This window comes from Taeniopygia guttata, chromosome 1A, assembly GCF_048771995.1.
Source record: "Taeniopygia guttata chromosome 1A, bTaeGut7.mat, whole genome shotgun sequence".
Classification (NCBI taxonomy): domain Eukaryota; kingdom Metazoa; phylum Chordata; class Aves; order Passeriformes; family Estrildidae; genus Taeniopygia; species Taeniopygia guttata.
The window spans coordinates 59,690,725-59,711,820 of NC_133025.1; the positions used below are offsets into that span (position 1 = coordinate 59,690,725).

Consider the following 21,096-nt stretch of genomic DNA (forward strand, 5'->3'; position numbering starts at 1 on the left):
TTTTTATATTTTTCATATTTATACTCACATTTGGATTTATAACGTAGATTGATGTGTAATTTTATTTTTATAATTTCTTACATTTATTCCTATTATATTTTATTATATTTTATATTTTTACACATATCTTAATATATTGCTTATATATTTCTATAGTTAGATTTAGATTTCTAAAAGGTTTATATGGCTTCAAATAAAGACCCTGCCTCTATCCAAGTAAAAATTTTTTTAAAACCCCCTTTCTTTTATACTGCGTTTAAATTTATCTCTATTTTTCGCATTTATATTCAAATGTACATTTTAAATGTACATTGATGTATGGTGTTATTTATAGTCTATCTCTTCCTAATACTTATTTTTATTTCTATTTTGTATTTTTATCTATACCTGCATACATTGATTATATATCTCCATTTTTAGAATGATATCAAAATAAAATGTATATTCATAGTTTTTCCATTAAAACCCTGCCTCTAACCAAATAAAAACAAAAAAATCCCTTTCTTTAAACCCTACTTGAATATTCATATATTTTTTCATCATTATAGTCACATGCGCATTTCTCCTTTATATTGATGTATCTATAAATATATATTATATAGATAATAAGGTAGCAAGATAGATAAATTTTCATTTCAATTCTATTTTGTACATACCGCAAATACTTATATTTACTTACCTTTGAGATTTTATATAGCTCTTAACGTATTTAGGATATATTTCTATACATAGATTTCTAATTTTATTTTATTTATATTTATAATTTTTATAATAAAACCCCTACCTACTACCAAATAGACAATTAAAATCCCCTTTACTTTAAACTATATTTACATATTTCTTTATTTCTATTTTTGATTTTTACAAGTACTTATATATTCTATCACAATATCTTGAGGTACTATATTTCGAGCTATAATTCTTATGACATATAATGTGTCATAATACGACATATACAGTAAAATATGCATTATGTACTGTATTGATTCCTATTCTTTTGTAATATTTATATATCCACATGTATTAATTATACATTTCTAGATGCATATTTATATTTATAATCTACATTTATATGTATATAAACATATAAAACACCCTATATCAAACAATATAATACCTAATAGTAATGGATAACATTATTCATGTTACATGTTTTATTTATATGTTTTCCGTTCATATTTAAAATTGAAGTTTTATATTCCCATTTTCATATTTATGCATTCCTTTTGTTTCATTAGAGTTAAAACTTTGCAGTTCTAATCCAGTTCCTCAAACTAAAATGCCAAAACAAACAGCATCAAATTCCCAACAATGCCGTCCAAAATATTCAGAATTGTTCCACAGCCAACCAACTACCAGCAAAAAAACCTGCACTACACTTCTTTCACTAGCAGTTCTTATCACATCACAAAAATGAAACAAACATTTTTAAAAAGACCTATAGAAACCCACACAGCAAATCACAAAAAAACCTTTAAGAAAAAAAAAACCCACCAACTAACTTGATATACTCCAAACCATACAACAGACCCCGAACGTTTCTTAAAAAAAACAAAACCAAAAAAAAACCACCAAAACTCTACCACTACACTAACTCCTAAAGAGAACCCAATACTCTATAAAATGAACCAAAAAACCCCACCAAATAATTACCGATATAACAAAATCGGAACCACGAAGAAAGAAAAGATTCACCACCGAAATAAAATAACTACCTAAAAAGATCCACCATAGAAATACCCACGTTCCCAAAAACAAAACTAATAAAAAACAACAACCAAATACATCAAACTACCAAAAAAAAATCATATTAACAACAACAAAATAATTATTCCTAACTCAATAAACCCATAATGCCTCAAACCATCAAAACACAAATACCACTTAGAAATAAGCACATCGCCAAAAGAGAAATGTAACCATAAACAATAACTTCCAAATTTTCTGCAACAATAAAACACACACGGCAATCAAATAAGCCAAATGAATAAAACCCCTATAATATAATAAACAAGAATACAATCATGAATATAAAAAAAAAAAAATAACCTAACTAATTAAGTACAGGACACTACCTCAAGCCACCAAAACAATCACTACACACTCACGCTAATAAAAGCCTCCACAACCCAATTAAAAACCTACCCTCAGCTTCATGCTACGACCAGAAAAACCATTGTAAGCCTTTAAAAAATCATCCTTTAAAAACATCAGAAACAATCAAAAAGAAATCCAACAACAACACTCAAGCCAAAAAAAACCCCTTGTCATCAGCGCCTGAAGCGAGAACCATACCAACCAAAAAGTGCCCCACGGCCCTTCTCCTACACCAACTCCGGACAACAGAAAAGCATCCGATAAGTTCCCCAGAACCACCTCACAGCCACGCCAGCAAGGAACGCTGGAAAATGAGAAGCCGCGCTCCCGGCAGGAAAGAGGATCCTCCGGCAGGCAGAGGCGGCGCCGCGCCGGGAGACCCCCGCCCGCTCCCCCCGGCCCAGCGGGGCCGGCACCGGGCCCGGGGGGCCCCGGAGGCGCCCGAGTCCCGCGCCCGGAGCGGACGGAGCGGCCGGCACCGGCGCAGCGCCCGCGCCGCCTGCCCCGCCCGCCGGCCCGGCCAAAGCTCCCCTCGGCTTCGCACCGGCACGGCTCCAGCAGTCCCGCGGCAGCCCAGCCGTGCCAAACTCCCCTCCCACCTCGGCCATCCTCAGCCACTGCCAGCGGGGCTCCCGTGCCGGACCCTTTGCTGCCAGGCCAGGGGCAGAAGAAGCACCCCAAATGCAGCGGCACAGCCCCACGCCCACCCTGCCAGTGCTGCCACAGCCGCGCCTCCCTTCCTTTGAAGCCCCGAAACTGACGCCACTCTCGGGCGCTCACCTCACTTCAGCTAGGACAAAGAAATGTGGGCTCCCCTTCCACCGCATCCCCTAGAAGAGCAAAGGCAATTTGAGCCAAGGCAATCTTCCTTCACAGATACTAAATGCCAAGCCACAGCCTCGGAGATGCCTTAAAATCAGAGGTTCGAGTGCGATGATGTTTGGAGATTTCCAGGGAGCCAGCTGGAGGTGCAGAAGTGATGGAAAACTCTCACAGGTGGGTCCCACTGGAGGTGTGCTGCAGGCAGGGATGTGCATCCCTTTCCTGAGGGAAAAGGCCATGCAGAGGCCGCTGCTGAGGCTCTGAAAGGAGCGGAGCTTCTGCAGGAGAGATGTTCTGCCTCAGCACAGGCCGGGAGCGCACCCAGCCACTGCCTTGTCCTGCTTTAAAACATCAACTGGAGCCTGAGCTCTGGGGGGTTGAAATCAGCTGAGTTCCAGGGAACTCTGTCAAGTGACCCCAGAGACATCCCTGGGGCTGGGGGATGAGGGTTTTAAATAGCAAGTTCTGTAGAATAGAGACCTGTCCTTGTCCTGATCCCACTGAGCTTCCCTGGAACTTCTGCTGGTTCCTGACACAGCTGGTGCTAAAGTGGCAGCTCTGCATGGGAATTTCCACTCTCCACGAGGCACTGTCAGGTTATTTCCAGCAGGAATTCAGCAGGGAACCTGGGGCTGTGGGTATAATTCATCTGAACTAGCAAAGCTGATACTGAACCCCAAATCCCGGCACCACGCAGAGAACAATCTTTGTGCAAAATCCCCTGGGTGAGGAAGTTTCAGCAGCCAAATGTATGGAATGATCGAAATCCCAGCAAGCAGCATGCCCCAGAGGGACAATCCAAGTGCCAGGGTGGGAGCCCTTGTCCTTCCCCTGCTGCTGGTGGGACAGCTGGCAGGGCGGGAGCTGAGAGCAAGAGGGGCGGGAGCAGGGATGGGAGATGAGGCAGCTGGAATGTCACCTGGAGCAGCTGAACACGTTCTGTCCCTGTAGGAGCCAAAGCAGATCCCTTCTGGCTGGGCTGGATGGGAGATGAGGCCGCTGGAATGTCACCTGGAGCAGCTGAACACGTTCTGTGCCTGCAGGTGCCAGGAGCCAAAGCAGATCCCTCCTGGCCGGGCTGGAAGGCAGCTGCTGCATCTGCTCTGGGGGAAAACTCCCTGCCCCTGCCAGGAGCGCTGACTCTGCTTTTCCTCCAGCTCCTGAGCAGTGTCAGGGCCACCGGGAGGGAGTTCAAACCCAAAAAGTCCCCACAGCCCCCAGAGTGAATGATCCCAGCAGAGAAACGCAGCATTGAAATAAAAAACTTAAGAGCTCTGTCAAAAAGGCTGTGACAACAATGCAGTGGGATTCCCAGGAACCTTCTGGTTTGCTCTCGGAATGCTCTTGGTTCTCTTTCATGTATTTTTAGTCCCTCAACGGGCAGCTTGTAGAATTTATTCTGGGACTTAGAGGTTGAGCAGGGTGGGCTCTGGATTGACCTTCACCTCTGGTGCCACTTTGTGCGAACACAACTTGGCCAGGCTGGGTGAACTCATGACCTCAGCTTTCCCCTCCAAAATGTCCCTCACTTATTTCCCTGCGGGTGAGCTGGGATTTGGCCCCAGACTGTCACTCCTCACCTCCCCGTGCCCGCACAGTGTCTGTTCTGTTCCCCACAGAGCCCTGGGGACACCAGGAGGTCCCTTTGCCTTCTCCCGCCCCTTTCCAGCCCGAGGCTCCTCTGCCCTTGTCCCACACAGCACAGGGGCACAAAAGGGGAAAGGCTCCAGAAAACATTTCTGCAATTAACCAGCAATTATTTCAATTCCCCAGTGAGAAGAACATGAACTCACAGCCACCGAGGCCTGACGGGTTCCTGCAGTGAGAGCTCAGCGCTTGTCTGCAGAGGTGAGTGCAGCATCTGAAAGGAAAAAAACACAGGGGAAAAATGTGATTTATTTTGCTTCAAAGTTATTTCATGTTCTTAAAGCCCAACCAACTTTTGCTCTTGAATTTGGTCGGGTGAAACAGGAGCAGTGGGCAGAGGTCGTGCCATTGATGCGGATGTGCCTGATGCTTGCTGGGGCAGAAAAAGTAGATTGAGCTCACCTTATGTCAAGCAGTTATTAAAACAGATTTATAGCTCTTTAAACATAGCACCCTTTAATTACCATAATGTTTCTTCCATGAGTTTAACTAATTCTCAGTGTATTTTATAAAACTTAAAATAACACCTCCTCCCCATAAAACAGACTCATCAAGCATTAGACAAAAAGTCCTAGTGCCAGTCTCACGCTTCCACATCTAATCAAAGGAGACCTTCCCCACAACCAAACAAAAAATCAAAATAACATACCATACAACTCAACCGTATCCAAAAACCCTCACCTTTATTTCCTCCAAAAGCCAAATACTCTTCAAATTCTAATCAAAACTCTTAGAAAAACAACAAAACCCATCAAAACATACTTCAAAAATAGAAAAGCCTAACCATATAAATGTTTTTCAAAGCCCACAAAAGATATAAAACAATCTAATCAATATCCTGCATTAAAAAAAACCCCACTATACAAATTAGTACCATTTGAAATGTAACATAAATAAAAATCTTTTACTAAGAAACATATCTCCCAATAAATAAAACCACCCTGTAAAGATATAAGTAACAATCATAACTCAACCAACTAAAATTTCTTCAAAACCAAAAGACTTAAAAAACCTTCAATATTTATAAATAATAACATCCAATATGTCGTGTTAATAAAATCAAACAAAATTAAATGTCATTACATTTAAATAAATACATTAAGTTTCTTTTTATCTATTAAAATTAAGTTTATTATTCCTTACTATCAAAATTCATTCAGTCTAAATTTAAATGTTATTTAATATAACTTATCCAAAATTTTATCAAAGATAATTTCTCTAAACTATACAGTATATGGTTAATTTTCTTAAAAATTAAAACAACTCCAATGAAAACAACTAAAAGAAAACACTAACAAACGCCTATTCAGAAGTAAAAAAAATACAGTGTATTATATCATCAATTTCATCAAAAATTCTGCTCTTCATTACAATCTCTACTCTTTTTATCTTTTGTAACACCAAAAAATAGCAATTACTATTCATATCATACTATTTTAAAATTTTACTCTATTTCCTTAATATATAAATATTTTTTAAAAGTTATCCTAACTTCTTCAAACACTTACTACTAATATACTTTATCTCTTTATATAATGATCTAAAACCACACAAAATTTCCAATTCCTACTTTTTTATTCTCAACTTATACCGCTCTTACACCAAGTTAACTCTCTAACTAATCTCTACACTAACTCTATAATTTAACCTAATGTTATCTCATCATTTTAAATATTTTTCAAGATTAAAAAAAAGATATTTCATTAAAAACCTCCTCCAAACTGTTAATCTTATCAGTTTCCTCAGTTATTATTACAAAATCACTTCAATATAAAATCCAACTACAACATTAATTTATTTTTCTGTTTCACAACAAGTAATGACTCTCTCATACATTTCCTCCACCTTCACACTCTCAATATCCAAATCCAAACTCACAATCCTGTCCATAACCACTTTCAAATCCTTAAAAAAAAAGGTTACTATATTCAAAGCATCTCTATTCTAAAAAACTTCTAAAAAATTCAATTATTAAATAATGTAATTAATCTCTAATCCTAACATTTTTACTCTTAACTACTACATTTAAAAACATTATATAAAAATATATTAAGTAACATTCACCAATTAAAATTTAAACTCTAACCTAACCCTAACTCTACCTAAATAAAATAATTAACAACAAACCCAAATATTTTCTACGTCAAAAATAAATTCAAATAATTTTAACTTAACAATTTAACTTTATCAATATAACAAATAACCTTATTTTTAGAATAAACTTAAAAAAATCATTATCCACACATAAATATTTAACTTACCACTAATTTAACTTTTATCAACTATTATAAACTCTAAAATAATGTACAATCTTTTAATACTTACTAATTATATAATTTCTCCTATGTTACTAAATATAGATATTATCTAAGTAATTCCTAATTATGATCAATTTCTTCTTTACTACATGGATTATTTTACTCTTATATTTCTTCATACTTATAAATGAAAAATTATAACAATTTATATCATTATTTCTCATATCAAAACATAAAGTTTATTTATATCTCAATAAGTACAAAAACCCAAGTAAATTTCAATAAGAAACATAAAACCAGATCACACAAAAAACACACTCACCACTCCACAAATAAAACACCAACATAAATACAAGGATAAATTACACTATGTAAATACAAACGTAAATTACACAAGAATTGCAACTTACACCTAACATCTTGTACTACACCCACCAAAATATATAAACTTTAAGTTTCTTTATAAATGTAAAAATCAATATTATAAAAATCTTATTTAATAATTACAAATTATAAAATTCTATCAAATATTATACTTCTACTCTATTTACTTTATTTGCTTTTAATTATATCACTTTACCAATTAACCAACCTAAACCAAACGTTTAAGTAACTTTAACTGAAGTTTCAAGTTTAAATACTTTGTACTTATCTAGCACTACTCAAAAAATCCATTCTTTACTTACTTACCTAATATACCAATAAAAAACATTACAAATCACCCATATAATTAAAAAGCCCTTATATAAAAATAGTTAACAATTTAAAACAAAAAAGTCATTTATCCATCAATAGTAGCCAAAATAGAAAAGTAATTTTAAGCCTTGAAACTTAAAAATGGTAGCATCACTTTTTATACCACCTATTACTTCAACAACAACGCTAAAACAATTAAATCAGTTAAAATATTATATAAACAAACAATCTAATTCTACATCCCTTACAATAAATAACAATTTAAAAAATATAAAAATATTAAATATGCAGTTTTACAAAAAACCAACAATAAATTTTCTTTTATTAACACACAAACATAAATACAAAAATGTAATAAAATGTATACATTTAATCACACAAAATCTACTTATAAAAATGTACAACTTTAAGAAATATCAAAAATAAGAATAACTAATAAAACGTAACAATAAATAAAATTTAACACCCTAATTAAAAAATCTTATACCAAAATTATACATGGTAATTATATTATTATAATAATACTACTACTAATGATAACACCTTCCTTATGTTAATATATGCAACAAATGCTTAACAAATCCATTAATAAAAACTTTTTTTTCATACAGAGAGAGAGGGGAGACGTGGGAATGGGAAAACCAGAAACTCCCACAGACACTGAAAGATTTGATCTGCAGCCTCGGGAGAAGCTGGGATTGATGTACCAATACAAGACACGGGCATTACGCAGGAAAAGAATAAAATAAAATAAAATAACTTCTGTTTCTGTGGCTGTCAGTAAGAGCCTGCCCCGAGTGAGTGAGAGAGAAACTGTGTGGGCACGATGGGGAAGGGTTTGCAGGGCAGGGCTGGGGCTGTGTGCGCTACACTGAGAGCTGACAAGTTCCAACAGAAGGCATTGAACAAAAGTACCCTCAGTGCGGCAGAACTGAGCAGAGGTGCTGGGTTCGAAAAGCCAAATAAACCCCGGGGTTAGAAAGTTCTGGCCTGCCTTGGAACAAAGAACTTGTGGCCGCTCCTGAGCCGCAGCAGCTGCTCGCTCTGCAAACCCTCACGCTCCGAGGCGGGTGTTTACCTGAGCACTGAGTGCTCCCGGCCCAAGAGCAGTCCCATCCCTTCCTTGCTAACAGCACAGGGAGAAAAAATGAAAAAAGATCACTCTGGCCAGCAGGGCTCTCTCTGCGTGGGTTAGGGGCAGGGCCCTGCAGGGAGCAGGGCGCTCCAGCACCGACAGCCCAAATCCAGAGCAGATCCACGGGGGAGCAGCGGGCTGGGGACAGCTGGGGACAGCAATGAGCAGAGCCCATCAGCCTCCCTCTGGGGCTGGGACTGCATTTAGCATACAGCTCATACCAGCTGTGGGACTTACAGACCTCAGACTCCTTACCACAAACGAGTTCTGATCTAGCTCTCAGGGTGACCTGCACCTCCTCCCCAAAAACCACAGGAATTAGAATTTCCTGCTGGTTTTACAAACTTCACGGCAGCTTTGCAAATGCAAATCCCAGCAGGTCCCTGCTTTCCAGAGCACCCATCCTCAGCCATCTCCACTTCCCTGGAAAACCTGCTTCAGCCCCGGGCTGTACCAAGGTGAGCACAAGTCTGGAGAGATCAGAACCCTCACATGGACTGCTGCACTCGGAGTGAGATCCAGCTACAAATGGAATTCCAGAAACGGCCTCCAAAATGTTCCATAATCACACCTTTAAAATGGCTCCACAGGGCAACAGCTCCAGTGCCAGAGCAGCACCTGTACGAGTCCTTGTGCCAGTCCTGGCTCCCTGAAAAACACAATAAACCAACATCACACAGGCCTTGTTTGCAGAATTCCTGATCCAAACCTCACCTGTCCTGCCCAGCATTGAGGGAAATCTGACACGGTATTCATAGGTAACCTTTGCTAAGAGCAGCCATCACCCCAGTCCTCCAGCCTGGGCAAGGTTTTGCAGTGAATGGACCCAACTTCTAACCCTGAACCTAAATTTCTGTCCGCTTTTGTTAGAAAGATACTGGAGAGTAAATCATACAGCAGATTTAAAACACTGCACAAGGAATAACCGGCCCAGAAAAAACCAAACCACCCCCATCTCTGCTCCACCCCATTTCTCCCAGTTTTGGGAGAAATACTGATATAGTTTGTAAATATTCCCCTTCCCTGCTGCACTGTCCTTCACTGCACGTCCCTGGAGAGGATTTACTCCATTTTCTGTGCCCAGCAGCACCTCTGCAGCCCAAATCCCACTCCTCGCAGACACAGCCTGAGCAGAGCTCAGGCAGTGTTCCCAGCAGCGGATGCAATTCCGAGTTCCCTGGATTGCTCACGGGGCACTCGCAGCAATCTCCCCTCAGCCCAGACTCTCTGTGCTCAGAGGGAAGCGCAGCCCGATGGGACACAGCTCTGGCACCACATTCCCCTTGTTCCTGCTGGCCTGGAAAGCCACAGATAAACCCAGTCCCTCCGACCTTGCACCCTGAACCCCAGGAGAGCCGGAGCTGAACCCAGATCCCGGCGCCCTGCACGGCTGCGCTGACACCAGCACAGGCTGAGCACTGCCCAGCACTGTTCCTCATTTTCCTCCCTCTGCTCCCAAATCCTGCCAGCCCTCCCCTGCAGTTCCTGCCCCAGCCCCAGCAGAGGCTGGCACCCAGCCCTGCAGCAGCTGGCAGAGCTGGGAATGCACCGAGAGCTCGGCTCCCCGGGCTCCCAGCCCCAGACCAGTCCTTGGGTGCCTGAACAATGCCCAGCCTGCCCCCCTGGGCACAGCCAAACACCACAACTCCGTCAGCCCCAAGGAACTCTGGCATTTGCCTCTTCCCTGCTGCCCTTTCCCAGCACACAGGGGTAGGGCTGGGCTGTCAGAAATGGCATTCCCGAGGCACTTAATCCCAGCAGAGAGGAAAAGGGGAACCCTGCGTCCCTCTGACTTACCCCACAGCATGGGCAGGACCAGGAGCCCTCCAGCGCACACCCCTGGTGCTGAAGCCTCTTGGCTCTGGCTGCTTAAACACTGAAGCTTCTGGCAAAGATGGGAGGAGCTCAATGATTTCTCCTGTCCTGAAAGAGAGGAGGAAAAGAACATTAAGTCCACTGTGGAAGCCAATGGATCCCGGCTTTCACACTTCTGCTGTGATTGCTCACTATGGGGTTTTATCCATGAGAGGGGACACCAATTCAAATATAAAAGCATTTTTATTCCTAACTATTTCATTAAAAGGAAGCTCATTTCTCTATTGCATTCTTAGCCTAATTTTAACAGAACCATTTTTATCCCAGGCCCCACTTGTCCGTCATTCAATCCTTTACCACGGGACTTTATACAAAGGAAGGGACACCTGGGTGATGTGTCACAAGAAATCCCAAAGAGAAACGTGTCCAAAACCTCACAGAGAAAGTTTTCAAGGCACTCCAGTGCACAGACAGCTGCTCATGCCTTGTCAGGCCACACCAGTTCTGTCACATCCACCTGAGCTGTGCAGGCGAGGCAAAGGCTGCCCTTCCTCCCAGGGAACACTGTCTGAGACCACAGAGAGCCATCCTGGGTGAAAGGAATGAAATTAAAATGTTTTCTGGCAGAAATTAAAATGTTTTCTGGCAGAAAATGAGTGTCTGTAATCAGAACTTCTGGACAGATTTAGTAACACCACTTTCAGATGATAAATACAGGCCATGCCCATCCTTCCAGGCCAGGTGAAACCAGGAAGGAGAACTACAGGAAAAGCAGGAAGACAGAGCCCCTTATTTGGATATATATAGAATGCCCCTGGTTTGGTGATTTGCCTTTGCTCCTAAGCTTTGGCTTCACCCCTCTCCAGAGGAGCAGGGAATTCCTCCAGGGTGAGGGGGAGTCTGGTCCCACTCCAGGATGTGTCCAGTAAAGGAGGGAAGTTGTTTAGAGTAAGTGACCAGTGTTTTTATTACACACAAAAATCAAACCAAACAAACACTGAATTGGACTACACCGAGCTGCAACACAAAGTGTTCACAGCAGGCAGAGGCCAGAGGAGCACACAGCACCCAGAAGTACCATTTCGCTTGGTTCTTCTGCTCACATGCATTTTAATTCTGCTTCGCTTCACTCTGCCAAGGCCATTTCCATTTTCAGAAGCCTGTGTCACGTGTAGCCGAGGCTTAAACATCATAGGATCTATGTGCACTTCAGTGATCTTACACTAAGTACCTCAGAAACCAAAAGAATAAATCCAAGACTTCAGCTGGGTTAAAAATACCAGAACAACAAATAAGCAAACAAAAACCCAAACCCACCTTTCCACTAGTTTTAAAAACAGAAGTCTTTAAAACCAGCATAAAATGAATGTAACATTTGGATCCAAGCAGAGGTACAATTTAAATGCCAGTATTCTGGAACTGCTAATAACTCTGCAAGGATTTAGATGGGTGGATGTGTTACTGGATGGAGAGAATATAATGCAAGAAAGAGAAGATTAGCTGTGTTTAGGATGGGAAGAAGATGATTAAAAAATACCTCTTGTCTGGACGCTCATGCCATCTTCTTCTCTTGACCTCAGGATGGCTGCCAAAAATAGAGAGTGCTGTGTGACCACCATGTGTAGTTTGGAGAGCTTGACTACGCTCTAAGTGAGGATTCTTTCATGTATAGTAACTGGATGGCAACGTTCAGGACCTTCAGAAATGTTTCATCTCTGTAACGGTACCTTTGGGAGAAGGATCACAGAGAAGTCAGACTGTAACCAAACCCAAGAAAACCCACTTGAAGCTACAAGTTGGGTAAGAAATGAGAACTTGGCAAAGAAAATGAACTTGGTGAAACCAAACCAAATTCAAATGAAAGCACTTACTTGAGCCCTGTCTTCACAAGGTCACACCAGTCATCTGGGTCCACTTCTTCAACCACACACTGTGTGCAGCAAGTAAAAACAGGTGTTGGTTTACATTTGGCACATGGAGCTTCTACAGCAATTTTTGTTCAAGGGACACACACTAAGAACACGCAAGCCAAACGCTCACGTGGGATGATCTGAGGGTAACAGGGAAAAAAGCTCTTGGATACAACAATCCTAATTCCTGGCTCAAAAGAAACTTGTTGGTCTGGGAGCAGGGGCTGTATGGAATCAAAAAGCAAGCTGGGCTGTAGGTTCCAAAAACCCAGCGGCTCAATACTCTTCAAACTCCTCAAGTGCAAAAGGATTCGCAACTTGACAAGTCAAAGCGAGAGCCTGGAGCAGACTGACAGCTGCACATCTCAACAGTCCTGGGAATGCAGGTGCCAACCTCGCCAGGCTGGAAACACCCTCAGGATGGGATGGACCCTGTGAGGTGGCCCCAGGGACTGCAGAGTCAGCCAGGTCCTACAAGGGAGTCTCAGCAAAAGCCATGAGAGCGCAAAGGCATTCACTGCCCTGAGACCTTCAGTGTTGCATGTCACAGGGATCCGTGTTCACTGAACTCAAACCAAGGCAACAGTATACAGAGGGAGTGACCAAGTAGTGTTCTTCAAGATCAAAGTCTGATTTCTATTCCTGATCAACCAGACTTTTGCCCCAGACTTCAGATGGCATGGCAGATGGGTCTTGGCACAAGTATCTCTATCAGCCTCTTTTAAAAAAGAAGGTGATAACTTTAAGTTTAAAAATTAAATTAATTAATTTATAATAATTTAAATAATTAATTTAAACTTAATTTTTTTAAAAAATCCACTGGTAACCTTTGATTTCTTACTCCTAAATACCTCAAACTCCTACATTCAAAGGGGATTCGTACCAGAAAGCCATCAAAAAGAACATAAAACTGCCTCGTATAAAGGATTCTCAGGACTCGGAAAAAGCTATGAAAAATCCATGGAAACCAGAATCCATAAAACAGGAAATCGAGTCCAATCTGTATTTACAAAATCTACAACTGCCCAATCACACATATGCATACAGTCCCTCTGTGGCAAAGCAGATAAGCAGTCTCACCAATAATTCCTCTAGCCTCAGCAGCATGGACCTCTCCACTTCTTGCTTGCCTTCATCTTTACTGCTGCTGTACATGGCAACTAACCCCTTTATGCAGGCTGAGAAGAGATGTCTCCTCCAGGAATGCAGCTCCTCTGAGTTTTTAAGCACCGTGGATATGGCATCTGCCACGGCCCAGCTGCAGAGAGATAGCTGTTGATTTTCTTATTAACATTTTAACTTGGTTTTGTATATCTTAAAGATGTCTTGCTGCCAAAGTGCAAAGCAACAGATTCTCGGAGGAGAGGATGCTGTTAATGCTCCCATTCCTATCACACTGATTCCCAGGACAAACTGAGCCCTGGGGGAGGCATACACACACACACACTGCCCACCTCTCTTCATTGCCTGCTCTCTCCGGAGCAGCAGGAAGGCAGTCCATCAGGTTGTGCAGCCCTTTGCTTCCCGGAGGTGGCAACAGCTTGGAAAGAATTTGCAGTTTCACAGTGGCCTCAGGGTCCTGAATCGTGGCACCGAGCTCCTTCCACAGGGCTTTCCTCAGGACAGGTGTGACAGCCGAGACAGCTGTGGGGAGAGCAGAAGGCACAGGTTCCTCCACCTGCAGCTGTTAAACAATACACTAAACCTAATTTTTTTCTAATCCAGCCCCAGACCACTCAATGTCTAGGAAATGATGCTACAGCAGCTGCTAATCTGTTACAGAGAAGTGCTACACAGAGGCTCACTTTACCCATCCTCTACTTCCCAGGGTGCTGACAAGGCCTTATCACTGCTTGACCTTGTAGGCAGAGCTACAGCCCCATTCAGCCTGTTCCTGTCAGAACAACTGACATTTGTTTACAAAACAACAAAATAGTTATCCCTACCTCAATAAACCCATAATGCCTCAACCCATTCCCAGGAGGGCGGCAGGAGGGGCGGGCGCAGCCCTGTTCCGACGCCGCTCGGCCCCGGCCCGTGAGCGCTGCGACCGCGCCTCCGCCACCCGCCGACACCGGCCCCGCCGGGCTGCCCTCACCGCTGCCACCCTTCCCCGGCGCCGCCGCTGAGCCGCCTTCACCGCTCCCCTCTACTCACACACACCGCCCCGCTCACCGCTCGCTGCCGCCCCGCGCCCCTCCCGCCTCGTCTTGGTGGGTTTTGGGGCCGCTCTGGCCCCTCCTGCCCCGTCTCGGTGGGTTTGGGGCCGCTCTGGCCCCTCCCGCCCCGTCTCGGTGGGTTTGGGGCCGCTCTGGCCCCTCCCGCCCTGTCTCGGTGGTTTTCGGCCGGGCGCTGGCTGTGGGGCTGCAGTACCACTCTGTGTCCACAAGGCGGCAGAACTGCCGCCCGCCACAGCCGGGGGCCGCCGCTCGCCCGGAGGGGAGGCAGGGGGAAAAGAGCGGCAGCGATCGATCCCCTTGGGAAAAAATCCTCCGAAATAAATGTCCCAAAAAATCCCGCACAGAAACTAAAAGATCCTGCCTCGAACCAAATAAGGCCGCCCCGCCCCAAAAGCCCTTTCTTTTTAACCTATGTATATTTCTACGTTGGTTTTGTTTATTTCCAGCTGTACGGCAGGGAGGCGGTGGGAATGCACGGGAGGGGACGGGACGGGCACCCAGCGTGGTAGAGGCAAGGGCCGCGCCCAGGATGGCGGCCGCTGCAGGAGCTGGGCAGAGAGAGGCAAATCTGCCGATGCCGGTCAGCGCCTGCTCGAAATCCACCCGCCCACGGAGCCGCTGAGCCCACAGCCCGTGTGCACGGCACGCGAGTCCGCGACAGGTCACTCCCGAGATAGCGGCCGCGAGCGGCGGGCTGCAGTACCGCTCTGTGTCCACTAGGCGGCAGCACTGCCGCCCGCCCCTCCGGAACGTCCTCGGCAGCAAATGCCCCAAAACATCCCGTGTGGAAAAGAACGCCAGCAAAAAACCCCTGCCTCTAACCCCATAAGAACCAAAAGAAAAAGCCTTTTCTTTCAAACTGCATCTCAATATATTTTATTTTTATATTTTACATATTTATATTCACATTCAGATTTATAATGCATATTGATGTATAATTGCAATTTTAATAATTTCTTACATTTATTCCTATTATATTTTATTACAATTTACATTTTTTTACATTGCTTAATACATTACTTACATATTTCTATTCTTACATTATTCTATTTCTAAAAGTTTTATATTGCTTAAAATAAACCCCTGCCTCTATCCAAGTAAAAATCTTTTAAAAACCCCTTATCTTTCAAACTGCATTTAAATTTATCTCTATTTTTCGCATTTATATTCAAATTTACATTTAAAATGTAGATTGATGTATGGTGTTATTTATATTCTATCTATTCCGAATACTTATTTTCATTTCTATTTTATATTTTTATATATCTCTGTATACATTGAATATATATTTCTATACTTAGAATGATATCAAAAGGTATATTCATTTTTCTTCCATTAAAACCCTGCCTCTAACCAAATAAAAACCAAAAAAAGCCCTTTCTTTAAACGATACTTGAATATTTACATGTTTTTTTCATCATTATAGTCACATTTGCATTTCTACTTTATAGTGATGTGTTTATAAATATGTATCATATATATATTAAGGTAGCAAGATAGACAAATTATTATTTATATTATACTTCATAGATACTGCTAATATTTATTTTTACTTACCTTTGAATTTTGTATTTAGGATGTATTTCTATACACAGATTTCTAATTTTATTTTATTTATATTTATAGATTTTATTAAAAAAACCCTACCTACTACCAAATACAAAATAAAAATCCCCTTTATTTTAAACTATATTTAAATATTTCTACCTTTCTATTTTTGATTTTTACAAGTTGTTATATATTCGATTACAATATATTGAGGTACCGTATTTCGATATATAATATTTAGGACATAGAATGTGTTAAAATAGGACATACACAGTAAAATATGCATTATGTACTGTATTGATTTCTATTATTTAGTAATTTTTATATTTATATATCCACATGTATTAATTATACATCTCAATATGGAGGTTTTATATGGATTTTATTCATATTTATAATCTATATTTATATGTATTTATATAAACAAAATACTATATATCAAACAATATACTATCTAATAGTAAAGGATAACATTATTTATGTTACATGTTTTATTTATATGCTTTCCGTTTATATTTAAAATTGAAGTTTTATATTCCCATTTTCATATTTATGCATTTGTTTTGTTTCATTAGAGTTACAGTTAGAACTTTGCAGTTCTAATCCAATTCCTAAAAATAAAATGCCAAAACAAACAGCATTGAATAACCAAGAATACCATCCAAAAAATTCAGAAAGGCTCCACCAGCCAACCAACTACCAGCAAAAAAAACACCTATAAAAACCCACACAAAACAAAAAAAACACTAAAAAGAAAAAAACTCTTCAACTAACCTCTTATACTACAAACCATAAAACAGATCCCAAATGTTTCTTAAAAAAAACCAAACAATACCCTACCACTACACTAACTCATCAAGAGAACCCAATACTCTATAAAATTAACTAAACTCCCCCCAAATAATTACAGATATAAAAAAATCGAAACCATGAAGAAACAAAAAACTCACCACCCAAATAAAATAACTACCTATAAAGATCCACCATAGAAATACCCATGTTCCCAAAAATCAAACTAATAAAAAACAACAAATATATCCAACTACAAAAAAAATATATTCACAACAACAAAATAATAATTCCTAACTCAAGGACCTCAGAATGCCTTAAACCATCAAAACACAAATACCACCTAGAAATAAACATGTCACCAAAAGAGAAAAGTAACCATAAATAATAACTCCCAAATTGTCTGAGACATTAAACACACAAAGCAATCAAACAAGACAAACAAATAAAACCCCTACAACATAATAAACAAGAATGCAATTATCAATATTAAAAAAACCTCAATAATAAACTACAGGACACTACCTCAAACCAACCAAAATAAACCACTACATACTCACGCCAATAAAAGCCTCCACAACCGAATTAAAAACCTACCCTCTACTTCATGCTATGACCCATAAAAAACATTATAAACCTTTAAAAACACATCCTTCAAAAACATAAGAACCCATCAAAAAGAAATCCAACCACAAGACTCAACCCAAAAAAAACCCTTGTCATGAGCACCTGAACCAAGAACCGTAAGAAGCAAAAAGCACACCATGGCCGTTCTCCTACACCAACTATGAACAAAAGAAAACCATCCAGTAAGTTCCTCAAAACCGCCACAGCAAGGAAGGCTGGAAAACGAGAAGCCACGCTCCTGGCACCGGTCCGTTGTCCAGTTGGTGATGGAGGTATGAGTACTCCGAGTAGATTCCCTAAAGCACAAAAATGAGAAAGGATGCTTAGAATTGCACCAGAAACTGAAAGCTGAGTAAAAACAACTGCTTCTGTCCACTGCTCCCCTTGGACAATGGGCCTTGACTGCTGCTATCTGCCTGGACCTCCTAAGAATAAAGACTGCTGTAACAAAGTCACCATTTAGGCTTCCCCTGCAAATGCAAACAATGACTGACCTGCGCATGGCAACACCCTCACCCAGGACTAGGTCTCTCTGCAACTGATTTGAACTGTCTGCATCTGAAAGGAACTTCAGACTAGTGTAAAACGGCTGCAGGACAACTTAACAGCACCAAAAATGCTATGACAATCAACGAATACAAGCTAAAGCCCAACTACACCCTGCATTACAAATTTCAAGTCCCCAGGACTTGTGCTATTACAGGCTATGCAGCAGGACACAGCAGCTCCGGGACAAATATGTGCAGACACCCGTGACACAGGACAGGACATGACAATCGAGAGGACAGAACAGGGAGCAAGAGTTTTCGACAAGAAGAAAGGACTCAGAGACCCAAAGAACACAGAGTGCACCAGAGACAAGTGACAGGACACACACCAGAACTGCTCTGCCCTGCACAACTCAGCACTGTGATCAAAAGAAACATTTTCCCTTTAGGTGGCCTAAAGGGACACTTCCTGCACATCCCCGCCCCCAGAGCTGATTCAAAAGACCCTCCCACCACCTCACTTTCGTCCCCTCTGTGGGCCTTAGCCCTCGACTTATCTCTCAGACATATGGGGATGAGAATCCATGTTGCGTGCGAATGGAGGCTGCCTCATCTGCTGGGAATGTCCTATGGTCACCAGGCTGTGGTCCCTTGCCCAGCTACAATCCAGAACATCAAACATCACGGCATGATCTTATCTGCACAATGGACAAAACCCAGAAATTCTGCTACTCACCATTCTCCTAAGAATGCCCGGTTGCTCGGGCCACAGACTTTGGCCACGCCCAGAGGCTGCCACCGTCATCGCAGGGTCTGCCTGGGTGAAGAAGAGACAAAGTGACACAGCAATGCTGAAACCTAAGTGGACCTTGGCTCCCCCTCCCTACCTTGGCGTCTCACCGCAACTCCTCAGCAATTACCAAAGGCTACTCGGATACCATCTTGAAATACAAAATTTCAAGGCTTCATCACAGAGTCCTGAAACACTGCCAGAGGGATCACAGGCGCAGGAAACCCAGTCCATCGGCCCGCTGGCAACAGGGGCTACGCATAATGCGAGGGGATTCCCTAAAGCACACCAACAAGAATGCATGCTTACAGTTGCACCAAAAACTGAAGCCTGAGCAAGAACAACTGCTTCTGTACACTGCTCACCTGGCACACTGGGCCTTGACTGCTGCTATCTGCCTGGACCTCCTAAAAATAAATGCAAAGAACACCGCTGTAACACGGTCACCATTCAGGCTTCCCCTGCAAATGCAAACAATGACTGACCTGCTCATGGCAACACCCTCACCCAGGACTGGGGCTCTCTGCCACTGATTTGAACTTTCTGCATCTGAAAGGAAGTTAGGACTAGTGTCAAATGGCAGCAGGACAACTTAACAGCACCAGACATCTTACATCAATCTCCTAATACAATCTAGAGCTCAAATACACCCTGCATTACAAATTTCAAGTCCACAGGACTTGTGCTATTACAGGCTATGCAGCAGAGCAGTGCAGCTCCGGGAGACAGGACAGGACACCCGTGACACAGGACAGGACGTGACAAACGAGGGGACAGGAGAGGGAGAGTGAGCTTCTGATGAGAAGAAAGGACCGAAAGACCCAAACAACACAGAGTGCACCAGAGACAAGTGACAGGACACACACCGGAACTGCTCTGCCCTGCGCACCTCAGCACTGAGATCAAAACAGACACTTTCCCTTTAGAGGGCCTAAGGAGATGCTTCTTGGACAACCCCATCTCCAAATCTGACTCAAAAACCCTTCCTGGGGAGTCCCAACCTGGCACCTCTCTTCCATCCCCTCTGTGGGTTGTAGCCCGCGACTTATCTTGCACACATCTGGGGATGCAAATCCCCATCAGGGGAGGCCTCCTGCCTGTCTGGGAAGTTCCAGTTGTCCCCAGGCTGTTCTCTCTTGGTCTGACCAGAGAAAGAAAACCAAACATCAGTGCACAGTCTTAACAGCATGTCGGCCAAAACCTGATAATTCTGCTACTCACCGTTCTGCTCAGAATGCTCAGGCCACACACCTCAGGCCTGCTTGGAGGCCGACACCGTCATCTCAGGGTATACCTAGGTTAAGGGCACACAAGGAGACATTGCATTGCTGAAACTCGAGTGGACTCTCACTTCTCCTCCCTACCTCCCTGACTCACCACAACTCCTCGGCCATTCCTCTGGGCTACCAGGATGGGACCTTGAAATACAAAATCGGAAGGCTTCATCACAGGGTCCTGTAATACTTCCAGAGGACTCACAAGTACAGCAAACCCAGTCCATCGGCCTGCTGGTGACAGGGGCTATGCATACTCTGAGTGGATTCCCATAAAGCACACAAACAGGAAGGGATGCTTACAGTTGCACCAAAAACCAAAACCTGAGCAAGAACAACTGCTTCTGTCCACTGCTCACCTGGCACACTGGGCCTTGACTGCTGCTATCAGCCTGGACCTCCTAAAAATAAAGGCAAAGAACAGGGCTGTAACACAGTCACCAAGCAAACAACTCTGACATTTTTTACCCTTTAGGAAATAGATTCAAAACAGAACCAAAACTGCTTCAATAAGGGACTCAATTTTGCTTTGATGAAGCCTGTGTTTACTAAGCTGACCTGATCTGCTGGAAGTCTGCATGCCCCCTTCCCCATGGGGGTTCCTCTGCCACAGTCCAAAAGCAAAATGAGAAAATCTGCCTGGGCTGGGAAGAAACAGAAGCCACACCTTTGCAGCCTGGAACAAGCTTGAATAACGTAGTTTGCTCTCTGAGAGGGCTCTTTGGGCCCAGTGGAGGGGGCTGAGAATTCACAACGGACTCTTGGTAACCCTCTCAGACTATCCTATTTTTCTCCGCGTGGTGCCCGGATTTGGGGTTCAGTATCAGCTTTGCTAGTTCAGATGAATTATACCCACAGCCCCAGGTTCCCTGCTGAATTCCTGCTGGAATAACCTGACAGTGCCTCGTGGAGAGTGGAAATTCCCATGCAGAGCTGCCACTTTAGCACCAGCTGTGTCAGGAACCAGCAGAGGTTCCAGGGAAGCTCATTGGGATCAGGACAAGAACAGGTCTCTATTCT

At 42.5% G+C, this 21,096-nt stretch overlaps 1 protein-coding gene and 1 long non-coding RNA gene across 16 annotated transcripts in view; one reads left to right on the plus strand and one right to left on the minus strand.

The window, feature by feature from the left end:
• Positions 1-21,096, minus strand: part of LOC100231733 (nucleolar pre-ribosomal-associated protein 1) — a 38,966-nt gene that overhangs the window by 16,516 nt on the left and 1,354 nt on the right. For 3 of the 15 annotated variants that reach the window (XM_072923633.1, XM_072923635.1, XM_072923634.1), the window contains 12 exons: positions 20,436-20,477; positions 20,180-20,220; positions 20,024-20,096; positions 19,288-19,943; positions 19,168-19,209; positions 18,749-19,080; positions 13,835-18,671; positions 13,461-13,638; positions 12,342-12,400; positions 12,008-12,055; positions 10,453-10,578; positions 4,713-4,780 (listed from right to left, as the gene is read on the minus strand). In XM_072923633.1, coding sequence (XP_072779734.1) covers positions 4,713-4,780; positions 10,453-10,578; positions 12,008-12,055; positions 12,342-12,400; positions 13,461-13,638; positions 13,835-13,881 — 526 coding nt within the window. In that variant the 5' untranslated portion in view covers positions 13,882-18,671; positions 18,749-19,080; positions 19,168-19,209; ... (2 more) ...; positions 20,180-20,220; positions 20,436-20,477. Of the gene's footprint in view, positions 1-1,136; positions 3,142-4,448; positions 4,781-9,147; positions 9,305-10,452; positions 10,579-12,007; positions 12,198-12,341; positions 12,401-13,460; positions 13,639-13,834; positions 18,672-18,748; positions 19,081-19,167; positions 19,210-19,287; positions 19,944-20,023; positions 20,097-20,179; positions 20,335-20,435; positions 20,478-21,096 lie in introns of those variants that run through there. The other 12 variants (XR_012053607.1, XR_012053608.1, XM_072923638.1 and 9 more) reach the window with 12 other exon arrangements.
• On the plus strand, positions 2,955-8,279 carry LOC105760106 (uncharacterized). The gene is made up of 3 exons (XR_005978998.2): positions 2,955-3,093; positions 4,693-4,767; positions 8,132-8,279. It is a non-coding gene; the product is annotated as an uncharacterized lncRNA (long non-coding RNA).